At 45.7% G+C, this 13,884-nt stretch overlaps 1 protein-coding gene across 1 annotated transcript; it reads right to left on the reverse strand.

Moving 5' to 3' along the window:
* Nucleotides 1-1,146: 1,146 nt before the first annotated feature.
* Nucleotides 1,147-8,737, reverse strand: LOC307073083 (rho-related GTP-binding protein RhoE; the record flags this gene model as incomplete). The annotated part of the gene is made up of 5 exons (XM_079732787.1): nucleotides 1,147-1,395; nucleotides 1,983-2,117; nucleotides 3,124-3,233; nucleotides 8,335-8,422; nucleotides 8,588-8,737. 5 exons carry the CDS (start codon nucleotides 8,735-8,737, stop codon nucleotides 1,147-1,149), a joined length of 732 nt encoding a protein of 243 aa, XP_079588913.1.
* Nucleotides 8,738-13,884: the final 5,147 nt, after the last annotated feature.

Genomic DNA, 13,884 nt, shown 5'->3' on the forward strand with positions numbered 1-13,884 from the left:
CGCAAGGCGCTGGTGTCATAGCAACAGACTGCGTATTGGAAATTTCAGCCAAACCCGCGTAGCAACGAATTATGTGTGTCGCTGCCGCACACAAAGAAAAGTTTATGATACACTACAAGAATGTGTTAATCTAAAGTTGGAATAGGCTCTGCCACCAGCTAGCTGTTTTCTTTGGTAGTAAAGAATAAATAGGAATGAAAACAAAAAACGATTAGACGCCGCAGATGCCGAGGTACAGATTAATTTGCGTTGTTACTTGTGAGAATGGCACATTAAACGAGGTTCTGACACTGGCAACAGAAAATACCGATATCCCACTTCCATTTGGCAAACGCATCAAGGCAATGACATATAAAAGGAAAGAAGGGGGGGAAAATCCACAACAGACAGACGATCTGAAACCACAGTGTTTCTGTCACTTTGAGCTGGGGGGGCTACCGCAAAGAGACCAGTGTCCTCTTCCCTGGGCCTTTCACTGAGAAATTAGGAGTCTCTTGCATGCATTTCCTTTATTTAGGGAGGGGAAGGGGAAACATATTTTAAAGTCTTCATTTTATTTTTTCACATTTTCATCCGTTTTGTTTTAATCTTAAGATATGAGTGGACCGCATGCCCCCACTTCCTGTCGAGGTAGGAGATCACCCACCACGATCGCCAAAAAAAGGGATGTTTACGTCGCTTCCCGGGGAACAGAAGGCCAAAAGCGGATAAACATCTCCCCATGAATGCCTGAAAAGTAGAGGAGGGGCCTGTCGTCATGAGACAAACAGACCCTAGTGTTTCTGAGGCTTGGGGGTTATCTCTGGTTGGCATCGTCAATGAGCTTCTCCAATTACTGGGAGCTTCACTGTTCTTTTTCCCCCCCCCCCCCGTTTATAAATCCCATGGCACTGCTTTCGGGACAGACTCATTTCTCCTAGCGCAACATTATAGATACCACGAGAGTGTGGGGGGGGGGAAGGTAGGTTTGAGATGATTTAAAGTGCTGAGCATCCGTCATCCTTCAACTGCTTGGCGTACAGGGCATGGTTCACTGCCCTGCTCCCCCCCCCCTCCCCCTCCCCCTTCAAATGCCTTGTGCCGTCCCCTACTCGGTCCAAAAAGTCCACACGGTTCCAAGGAAGTCTCGGGAAGAGACCCGTCCCTTCACATGAGAGTACAGCTCTTGGCCTTGTCTTTGCGCAGATCTGTGGCCACCGCCGTGAGGTCGGGCCTGCTGGGCATGTGGGAGATCCTCTTGGTGGCCCGGGAGGACTTGCTGCGCTTCACGTTCTTGTTGTTCTTGGAGACGCAGGCCAGCGTGGCCACGTGGAAGATGTCCCGCACGCTGTTCTCCGACTGCAGGGAGGAACACTCGATGTAGGGAGCGCTCAGCTGCTTGGCCATGTTGGAGCCCTGGGAGGGGAATGGGGGAAACCAGACAGAGACGATGACGTTAAAATGATGTTATACCCATTATACTATCGCCTTGAAGGGGAACTGCAATGCCCGGCTGTTTCTTATTGCAAAAAAGGTACTGCTTCATAGGCATGTTGTGAATAAAAGGGTTGGGCTGAGTTGCTGCAGACAACAATTTATTCGCACAACACACATATAAAGCAGTACTCTGCTTTTAATTTTGAAAATAGCAGAGCGAGGCGATTCCCCTTTACCAGCTCAAGACCATGCTGATGGGGGATCACCCGAAGCTTAGGAAAAGCAAGATAAGATCATTCCCAAGAATGTGGATTGAACGCCAGACACGACATGCTAGACGACAGAAATACAAGAGCCAGAGTCTTAAATGTCACATATAATGCTTCTGCCATCATGCCAGTTGATCCAGATTACTTAGTCCCTGGTAATATGATTAGCCCAGCCTGCTCCAAAAGTATCAACAATGCCCATTCAGTTTCCTTGTTAAAGCATTCCTAACATTTGGGCTCTGGTCAAATTACTAGAGAAATAATGAAATGTCGGTATGTTAGTAGGTGGGCCCTCACCTGATCATATGACACTGGTGTCTGTCTGTGGTTAGACAGCTCCACCAGTGTGGTGAGGTCCGTTCGAAGGTCAGACTTGCATCCAACCAGCAGGATTTTGGTGTTGGGACAGAATTCCTGAATTTCTCCTCTCCACTGGAAGAATAGAGACCACAAAAAGAAAAAAGAAAAAAAGAAGAATGGTCATTGTGGACACCAAAGACTTGGGACACCCTAAGCTAAAGAAATGGGACCGTTTCCCAGTGACTCAGCCACCTTGAAGCGGTTGCCCAGCTATACAGTCATACACAAGTACAAAGGCCCCCTTTCTGTCAAGCTCACCCGTGTTAATTACAGTAAGAGAAAAACAACGATTTTCCCAGGCTCTTTCTATGCCATGAAGGAACGCCTGTCCTGGTGCTTTTCAGAACCAGTCTATCTTTCAGTTTCCCCCCCAGAGACAATGCACACCGTTATGTAACGAAACCAATGGGCAGTAAGAAAGACAAGAAAAAACAGGGACATAGTGGGAGAGACTGAGACACAGGGGGAGAGAGACAGAGAGTTGATGGAGGTGGGGGGGTTGTGGGGGTCAAAAGTAGAACAACAATGCAGAGCAGAAACACACTGTACTGATTATGTTCCCATCACGGCTGTATCATCTCAACTTCCTCCCCCATCTCACGCCCGTCTCAACTGCTGACCCTATTCAGGCAGTTGGCCCACTTCTGACCAGAGCGCCTTCACAGGTCAGAGGGCAGGCTACGTATATGGAAGAGCTCCACAGGGGTCCAAGTGTGCCTGGTCCACTACCTCCTAACCTCACAACAGTGTCGAATGGTGGGGGTAGAAGGAGGCCGTATCCCCCATGCCAACTCTATTGCACGCTCTTTATCCCAGTGGTACAATGGATGCAGAGCTCGCTCTGTGGTACAGGCCGTCGTTGTCTTACTGGGTTCTTTAGAAAACGACTTGGCCCACTAACACAAAAGGCAGACCCTTTAGAGAGAGGGGTCAGGGGTCAAGGGAGTGACCATCCATCCGTGTCGCCCTGGACGAGATGTTTCCTCTGAGTGGGTTTTTTGAGGTTGATACATTTTTTATCTTGTAATTTAACCTGCGTGACGTATAAAAACATATATAACTATAATATGGATTTTACCTTCTTTAAAACACTGTCCAATGTTTCCGGTCTGCTGATATCGAAGCAGATGAGGACCGCGTCAGAATCGGGGTAGGAGAGCGGTCGTACGTTGTCATAGTACGGTGAGCCTGAAAGGACAAACAACTAGTCAGCAGGAGAAGAACCAAGACACATAGAATATATTTATGCAGAGAGTGGCTGCAAACGTGCCGCACATCGTTCAGTGATTGCATTTCCATACATTAGCAACACAACACCCCCCTCTGGTAAACCATTTAATAACGGAGACATAAACTAATTAAATCGCTATCTCCGTCGTGGCAAACTCCGGTATAGAGCAATCCAATCAGCTCTTGCACAGTCATCAGGTTTCCTTTATCCTGTAATATATGCAAAGCAGGGAATACGTTGCGGGAGTGGAAGGAATTACTCGCAACTGTTGGCATCAGAATAGGCTGTCGGTGACACAGAAATGACAGCAGTTAGCCGGCACTCCTACGTTACTTAGAATCTGGAATCAACAAATCACACCTTGAAGCTAGGATAGGTTTTAGTATCGTCTAAGCAGGTCTGCTTTGGAAAATAATAATCATTGGGTTAGAAAAGGGACAACTCTAAACACGCCCTTTTGTAGGGATGTCATACCATTTTGGTGGAACATAATGGAAATGGACGTAGACTGCTTATTACAGGTAGATATAGGTAGACTGAGGTAATAGTTTATACTGCTTATTGCTCAACTCCTTGGTGGTACAGCAGGCGAGATAGAGTGATTATTGCTTTCTGTTTAGATCAAAAGGTTTTCTATGGAATACTGCCAGGTCTGTGTACTTTTGGCTGAGGAACTGGCGTGATAACCAGACAATAGAGACAATAAGCTCCCCATTGATAATAACAGAAATGCAAATTGTATGTAGATAAAGAATGCATTATCTTAAGGCATTATTCCAACATCCTGGAAGTCTAAATAAGTGGAATCAAAATATCATACATATAGCCAGGATCAAACCGAAAACTAAATATGCCCTCCTCAACATTACAACATTAATATCCCCTAATGCACTGAATGTTTTTGCTAGCGAGGACTTGGGGGGGGCCCTCCATGAATTAGTAAAATGCGTGTCATCTCAGCTGTTTGGCCTGTGGGGGACCAGAATAGAATCCCATCACTACAGGGAAGGGAGATTGCGTTAGTGTTCACCTTGAGGAGGGTTCTACAAAGAGAACAGGAAATGAATTCATTCCATTATCCAAAAACAACCAGCAGACCGGCGGGATCTCAGAAACAGCCGTAGCGTTTCATTTGGTTACAGACAGCACCGACCATGTGGATGGAGAATACGATTTTTAAATGCCAAAAGCATTTGTTTAAGCTACAATATTATAGAAGGTCTGCAAAACGTAATTATGTTTGACGTGCACCACAACAAACAGATGGGATGTTTTCTCTGGGTCCCAGTGCTGTCTATGAATCTGAATACATTTCAAACAGAGCATTCCAAGTACTAACCTAATAGAGAACTTACCCTAGCTGCAGGTCGTACTGACTTAACTCATGTTTTTAACTGAAAAAAGCTGTTTAAAAAGTTGCAAGAGCAAATTTGCCCAATTGGATTTCCGAGAAAAGAGATTAAACCTGTTCAACAACAAGCCCGGTGTACCCCGGAAAATTGTGAGTCCAACTTTCCACGTGTGTTGCCGTGCCAATGCCAGGAATTCCTGGCATTTTGTTGTCTCTATTTTAACGAGACCCCACATCCCCCTCTCCGGTAAGGGGTGCCTCTATTTTGGTGATCTCCAAAATAGACATGGTAAAGGAGTCTGTGTGCTTGATCGTTACTGTCAGAGGCAACAGAGGACAATGGTGTGTGTATGTTTGTTTGTTTGTTTGCATGCATGCATGCTTGTGTGAGATAGGGTGGTGGGTGGTACCGTGTACTGAAGTGTTTTCTCCCCACATAATGGGGAGAAAACAAAGTGGGTGTTTGTGTGTGTGCGCACATGTGCGCGTGAACGTGTGTGTGTGCATGTATTTGAGTGTTAAATGCCATCTGCGTAGCAGTTTCTCTCTGGGAGGAATGCAGATAATGAAAAGGTATGATCAGCCACAAAGAAACGCTCGTTTACAACATCCGATTTCCAAACATGCTCTTCCCCTCAGCGCCTCTCAAGCGGTTTGCTTCCTGTTGTTACTCGACAAACCTAGGACTTTGATAAGATCATGACATCCTATCCTTAAACACATTATGCTTGAATGAGATTAACTATTCCAACACATCAGACTCAGGGGCCGGATCCTCACTCTGGAGGCAGAAACAATGACCGGTTGGTTGTGAGGACGGTCAACATCGTGTTTGAGTCAACGCCATGGTTGTGTTTTACACATTCTTTCCTAAAGCTTGTAAATCAGTTCCATACTAAATCACAAATTAACTGTGTTTTTGTTTAGAGTGCTGCATATAGAGTGACTTGCAATTACAACTGGTGCAGGCATTTTCAAAAGGTGACTCATTTGAGAGTTGTAATGAAAGATGAGCTTAAGAACTTAAGAAAATATGGCATTTCTAACAAATGACACCATTATGAATGTTAAGTCTTAGCAACAGCAACTTAGACCTAGATATTTTGCACCCATTTTCCATTAATCACAACCCACTCCCAATCTGACAAACATTTTCCCCATAATAAATCAAAAAAATAATATGATCTTACGCAAATGATCGGTAAGGTGAGGACATGCAACCTCTGTGTGTGTGCACGTGCTTGCTTGCTTGTCGCGTTTGCTCTGCAAGGCCACAATACCAATACCACCTTGGGGCCATGGAAGCACGCAGGCAGAGACTATTGATTGAGAGCAGAGTTTAGACGAGATAAACTCTGCCCCCCGTTAGCAGACTGCTAACAGGGAACCAGCTTTATTGGCAACCTGCTGCTGAAGTGACGATGTGGAAATAGACAAACAATGACACGCATGGCATCGGAGGATGGGGTAAAGGGGCTAGGGCGACACACACACACACACACACACACACACACACACACACACACACACACACACACACACACACACACACACACACACACACACACACACACACACACACACACACACACACTGCAGCCGGGTCGTCCGCTTGTAAGCCGACTGAAGTCGGCTACGAGTGTATTCGGCCAGGGAAGAAATAAGAAATTAATCTCCCGTCGTAGGTGGAGATAACATGGTTGGACACGAGGAGAGAGTTGAGGAAAGGGGGGGTACCCAGGGACCTCGCCCATTCAGAGGGTCAGGGGATTACCAGCGACCTTGACTGGTGAGACAGGTTCACTTTCGGCATAAATGTACGTCTGTACCCTACAAAGCCTTGGGGTGCAGATCCCATGTCAACAGTGAGGCTAACAAAAGTGCCTGCGCAACTGGACTCCACAATGTAGAAAAACGTTCTGAGAACCTTTAAAAATGCATGGGGTCCAAGTGAATCCAACAAGACACTGGGAAACAACAGGGGGAATTGATTTTGCTTCTTGAGGTTGTAAACAAAGTAAAAAACCTTTCGTTACAAAGGCCTTGTTTTTCTTTTCTGTCAGTATGAATCATTTGTGGAAGCTGACACTCAGCACAGGCTACAGTGAACGTTTACAGGAATGCAGTGCTACAAGAAGAGAACATTTCTTCGATTGTTGAGGGTAGGCTAAATTATATCCTATTGTAGGTGGGACAAGACGTACAGTACACAAGGCACTGTGTCTCTGTTTTTCTTTTGTACGAATACTTTAAAAAACGGTTGCGCTGGTTCCAGACAAAAGTTTGACCACTTCTATGCACACACACAAACACACTTCTACAAGACTTAAGAAAGGATGGCTTCTGCCCATAGGGTATGAATGTTACAAGAAACATCTTTCGGGATGGGGGGGGGGGGGGGGGGGGGGGGGTCACAACAAAGACCCAGCACAAGCTAGACCGCTGGTTCTTTTATGTATATAAATGATCTAAACAACCTTCCTTTCATAATGAGCCTCTGAATGCAGCAACGGGTTCATTAACACCTCCTCACATTAGGAAAACAATGACAGAAAAGCCCTGAAAAGCCCCTCGGTTGCCCTCCCCTCACCCTTATGTCTTATTTACAGAAACCCTCTCTGAATCAGCACTCACATTCACACTCACAGAATGACCAGTGAAGAAGGAGGCTCATCCATAAAATGACCTAACATGACCAAATTCACAAAAATCTACAGGTTGGCACTTATAGGGCAGGAAGGTGACCAGCCTTACTGGGGGGTTCGAGCCCGAGGGTGGAGTAAACTGCATGTGGCTGTGTGGTCGCAGACAGACCCCTTTAGTCAATAGGATTTACACAAAGGAGATCTGGAGATGTCGCACACCACAACAGTGTCATTCATTTAGGACGCGAGTGCCAAGGATCCCGGAAACAGTTTCACATGAACCGCCGGACCAATCAGCCAGTCCAGTGGAGCGTATACGTCCATCTGCATGCGATCGTTTAAGAGGCTGCGTTGCTGCTGTCCTTTCCTGCTCTGTGTGGCCGCTTAATCACAGACCACATCCTGGACAAGCCTCAGCAGAATCAGCTGACACACACACACACACACACACACACACACACACACACACACACACACACACACACACGACAGCTGGGGGTACCATGCCTGGCTCCTGGAGGAACTGGGAGGCTGAGCGCTCAGAGATTTCTAAACGACTACAGAACAAGTAATCCATGCAGGCCCAATCAATGTAGGCGACATGCCAGCAGTTATTTCCTCGCCCATGCCGGCGTGTTTGACACCATCGCTATAGTTACAAAAATATTTTTGCCATTATTGATCGATCATATTTGAGATTGCAGGGGGGAGGAGGGTTGGTGCGGGGAGGCAGCATACCGGCGCGTGTAAAATATAACCACACCCCCAAGCTTGAAAACCTAACGCCCGTGAAAAGTACGACGGGTGGTTCTGGTAGGGCATGTACGCCACTTTGTGCAGGGAAGCCCTTCAAGTGATGCGGTCCGTTCCAACATTCCCAATAAGCAGCGTCAGCTCGGAACACCAGGCGGCTTTGTAGTTGCGCAACGTGCGCAATGCTTTCCAGAGAACGCAGATCACAACAAAAACAAGTTCTTACATTATTGCGCGCCCTTAGGCTGGTTTTTTTTTGGGGAGGGGGGGGGGGGTCAATTCTGGGAACAAATGTAAAAGCGTCCTTACCTGACGTGTCCCAAAGACTTAGTTCTATTCTCTGTGTATCGATTTCAAAACTGGCTGTGTAGTTCTCGAAGACCGTGGGGACATAGTTCTACAAACAGAAGAGACGTAGAATTGCAGTTGTTAGCGTACAAACCCAATTACACATGAAAGCCTCTAAAAGTAAACATTCCTGAATTGCCGCGAGATGCACAAATCCTCTCTTTTACGAATTTAGAAGTCCAAGGAAGATGCTGCGTTCACTGTCCCAACATACCTCTGGGAAGCAGTCTTTCGCAAACACGTGAAGTAAGGCGGTTTTCCCACATTGACTGTCCCCTACGACCACGATTTTACACTTCACACTCTGGGTAGGATCCATCTCGGGTGTGGGTGAAAGCTTCAGACCGGATTGAGTTTGCTTCATTGACTTGTCCGGAATGACATGTGCTGCTCCACGGTGAATTAAGATCCCAGTCGAAACGCGCTTCGGATACTACTGACACACCGGCGCCACTCGTCTGCCTGCCCCACTGTTGCTTATAGTCGGGGACATGGAAGGCGAATATATATATGGGAGGAGTGAGCCAATCGCGGGTCTCACGCAGATGACAACCACCCTGTCTCCCTCGTGGAAATATAGCGCCCCCTCACTGTCAAATCTTCCATGCAGCAAAGATGGGCATGGCTCCATCAATTCCAAGGATGATGCTCAATAGATACGCGATGACGCCCATAACAAGACAACGCTTGAGAACAAATGTATATTTATATATATTCGTCTCTCGTACTTCGCTGCTCTCTCTCTCTCTCTCTCTCTCTCTCTCTCTCTCTCTCTCTCTCTCTCTCTCTGTCTTTTATTTAATTTATTGTTTTTCTCATATAAACTGGTTACTGTGAATGCATTTTACAATATTATCATCTCAAATTTCCGTATGACCAAAATAATATTCCATAACATTCCAAAGTCCATTAAGGGCTGGCCGTTTAATTGCTTGAATCTTTTTAATCGAATGTTATTGCTGGCAGGTTAATGTTCGCCTAATTTACTCATGAATTACCCTACTGGCAATAACTGTTAAGATCATGTAACATGTTATTTTTTCGTGTGTGTGTCTGTGTGCCTGTATGTGTCTGTGTGTGTGTGTGTGTGTGGTGTGTGTGTGTGTGTGTGTGTGTGCATGCCTGTGTGTGAGTGTATCTGCATTGCAGAACAGCTAATATTATTTAGTCATTTGGCAGACAGTTTTACCCAAAGTCACTTACTTACTTGCAGTACCATTCAATTCAGATGGGGTAAGATGCCTTGCCTGGCAATACCTACACAGGTAGACTATGCACCTTTTGCTGTCAGTCAAACCTCCTACAAAACCATTCTCTTTACCCTGCGCCCTGCAGTTTAAAACAAGATGTTGCCTTATGAAGGCCAAGACTCACACACATTCAGAATAGATTGTTATTCAAGGGGAATACGTTGACTTCCTGTGTAGTGCGCGCAGGGCTTGTCAGGGAAAACGACCGAGATGAGCAATGACAGGCACAGAGACAGCATCTGCCGTGTCCTTACCTGAGGAAAAGCCCCCCCCAACAGACTGTAGATCTTCCTAATGTGTAGTGATGGGCACTCTCTGTCTCTGTCTCTCTCTTCTACAGTGATACAAGTTGATCTTTATTGAAGTAAGGACATGTTGAAAGCATCCTATGGAATCAGAATTTGAATCAGAGTCAGCCTCGTTTGAATAAGCAAGCCCTGTGCTATAGGCTACTTCCCTATGGGATGAAATCCTCCTAGGTAGGTAGCACAGTACAGTGTGAGTACCTTCTGGCCTTAAAAAGTAACCATAAAGATCCACTTACCCTCAGACCTAGATTTCAGGCTTTGGTAGAACTTGCTGGTAAGGATTTTTGAAACATTAATTTATTTCCCCTGTACAATTCTTTCTTGATAATAATACATTTGACCTACATGCCTGCCACTTCCTTCCTGAACACTCAGGTCAGACTTAAACGTCCTTCCTCTCCCCCGATGGCTTCCTCTTGGCCTCTCCCTCATTCGTCATTTCTGAATTCATACACGGGGAAATCGGCTGAGGACGGAGGGAGAGACGATTGCTGCCTTCCTCGTGAACGACAACCATTTCATTTGCCAGTTTACCCTGGGGCTCGCCATTTACCAGCCACACACCCCCCACTCTTCTCCTTGTCTCTGAAATGAGCCACTAATGGGGCTGGCACATGCTAATGATGTGTGCCATGCAGGGCTGGCTCCCTGACACTTACTTTTCCGAGTATGCTAATCGCTGTAAACAGAGGACAGCGAACGTGTCTATATATTAATGTCATTTCAAGCAGTGGGAGAGGAGGAGGAGGGAGGGGGGAGGGGACAGCAGCATCCACATGGGATAGGGGGAAGGAGGAGTTAAGACAGTGTTACAGTCTATCCTACAGTGCTTTCAGTATTTGACGGTTTGTAAGAAGGCAGGTGCATAGAAAGAGATTGTGGCTACAGTGGTTGTTACATCCTTGTTTGAGTCTCCCCTCAGGAGGAAAAAAATGAAAATAATGGACGAATAAATAATTTGGAAAACCAAGCGGCAAAACAGTTCTATATCCAGTCCGGCAAACAGGTGTCTATGTAGTTATCTTGAGATTTGCTGGTCCCCCAAAATGTATATGCATGTGCCTGGGTCTGAGGGTAAACATTGAAGTTAATGCAGAAAGGACATAAAGAATTGAAATTAAGGACATTGAACGGATGTTGAAGAACAAAGGAAGATAGATGCGCCTGCAGTCATGGAGTGAAATCTGCTGCCAGTTGGGATTGCTGCATATGACATTCGGGGAAGGGGGGTGGGGGGGGGTGGTCATCCTATCAGGCAGGACAGAGTCAGCCAATCAGCAGGACAGAGTCAGCCAATCAGCAGGACAGAGTCAGCCAATCAGCCCGGACCGTGTGACTGACACACCTTCAAGTCTTCTGTTGTCTCTGTTCTCTGGTGAAACGGTGCAATGTCAAAATGTCAACATCATTCAGACATGAAGCACACCAGCTATCCAGTGTGTGCATCCATCTGTGTCTGGATATTGTAATTCATTGTTAGTGCAATTCACATCACATGTGTAAATAGAGGAAGATGTACAGTATGTTGTATCTGTGGCTTAAGTGCTATATCATATTGCTACTTTCTACAAAACACAAAGGCCTGAAATCCTTTACAAATTGGTTTACCGGTAGCGTAATTCCAAATAGTTGTTTTGATCTTTCAAAGCTGGCCATGGTGCATGTTTAACACTTGATTCATGGCACTCTCTTGGGCCCACTCACTCTAGGAGCTTGGTGTGGACCAACGGAGTACAGAACAAGGCTTGTGGGCTGCAGGCCGGCTACCGGAGCTGTCACTGCAGTCGCATGAGTGACCAGCAAATCACCATATCCCTCGGCACCACGCTCCCACTCACTGTCCTTCTGTAGGTGCACATGCATGGACACACACATGTAGGCCTACACACACACACACACACATGCATGAATATAACACACACACACACACACATACATGCACACACACACACGCACACACACACACACACACACAATCCTGCACAAATACAAAATCGTAAACACACAGACACACAGTGACACACAGAGAGAAGGAGCATAATTTCATCACAGGGAGGAAGACATGGCTCATGAGCAGGCAGCGAAAGAGATAGCCGGGGGGGGAAGGGATTTTTTGGAATGGCTGAAGGATGTACCATCACTAGTGGAGTAGAGATACACAAGCATGAAGGGAGAGGAGGTCAGCCTAGCCACTGTAACAGCAGATAACATAGGGCTAGCAACAACCAAGAAACTCACAACAGCAGGGACACTGTGTGTGTGTGTGTGTGTGCCTGTGTGCATGCGCGTAATTATAGTGTGTGTATGTGTCTTTGTGTGTGTGTGTGTGTGTGTGTGTTTGTGTGCCTGTGTGTATGTCTGCGTCTGTGTGTGTGTCTGCATGTGTGTGTATCTGTGTGTGTATGTGTGTGTGCCTGTGTGCATACGCGTGAGTGTGAAGGTGTGAATATAACATCAGTGTCTCAGGTGTTGAGAGGCTACAATTTTCCATACACTGTCCCCATCTGACCTGCCATTAGAAGGTGTTTGGGGTATCAGGCTGACAAACCCTCCTCTCTTAAAAAAAACACATCAGGAAGTAAGCACGGAAGCTGGGATGCGTTGAGGCGTGTAGCTTATCCCTGACAGTATTTGGAAGTATTTCTGGAAGTATTTGATCAGCTGCGCACTCATGCTGCTGTCATGGAAACCATAAGACCTCCCTATAGTCTATACTGGCGCAAAAATCGATCAAAAGGTCCAGAAAAAAAAAAAAAATCGTAATTACTCTTCACTATTTGGGAGAGAGCTAGATCATAGCAGCTAAAGTGTAGTTACTGCCCTGCGATGGTCTTTTACTGGTCTTTTATATATTTCAATATTCAAGAGATGAACAAAACGGATTTGGAGTGGAAAGCTTTGAGGAAAAACGGGACCGACCCCTGAATAAAATGAACATGAGTTGCGCAATAATATTGTTTTCTATTGCCCCTTGTATCGCATGCGTTTCCAAGACGACGGAGACATAGCCTTCGTGATTTTGGAATACATCAATACATGAGGTTGTTAGTGAGGCATCCCAGCTCTGTATGAGGTCAATTAAACCGTTTCGTTGGAAGGACACAGCATCAGTCCATCAATAAATAAACGTTCAATAATATGGAGGCAATCAGTCACAGACAATATGAATATGGAAATAAAGCATCACACAGTCATTGGGCACTGGGTGCGTCTGCTATGGCAACTCGTGTGGCTGCCAATGTGTGCTACGATGTGCAGTAGGCCCGCGCAGAGCTGCAGAGCCACTCCGTGACTCACCCCGTGGCGGAATGTGTGAGCGGTCCTGATTGCGTTTTACGGTACGGTTCTCGATGAAGTCATCAACAACACATGACTGCCTCTCCGGAACAAAGGAACATAATTACCTGGAAAACAAGGGCATGCTGGGGGTTTATGCTAATGAATGTAATGACAGAAGATGTTAATGGGGGGGGGGGGAGGGGGTTAGCGAAATAGCTTGTTTAAAACAGTTGTTATCTTAAAAACATTAGATATGGCAGTCAGTTTTTGTTTTTGTTTTTGTTTTGACAGGAACCACGACAGCCTCAGTGGTTAACATTGCTTTGAGAGAAGCCATAGGAAAGTGTGATTGTCATTTCCCATCTCTGTATGGAAATCACAGGAAGTTACCTCCTCCATACCAACAAAACTCTTGCATGACTCAACTGAATCATTGTTGACATGTCAGATCTAAAGATATCTATTAAAGACATCACTGCCAGACACAAATTATTATTATCATCCTTCCAAATCAAAGAAGAACCAAGGATTATGGTGGAATGGCTGAAATATTCCAAACGTGTTTCAGTCCCAGAAAAACTGCAATGATATATATTATATATATAAAGACTGATTTTGCTGGCAAGAATGTCAATGATCTTAATGAAGAACAGGTGCTCTGTGTGGTTATGTTC

This window comes from Pollachius pollachius, assembly GCF_949987615.1.
Source record: "Pollachius pollachius genome assembly, chromosome: 3".
NCBI classification, from domain to species: Eukaryota; Metazoa; Chordata; class Actinopteri; order Gadiformes; family Gadidae; genus Pollachius; species Pollachius pollachius.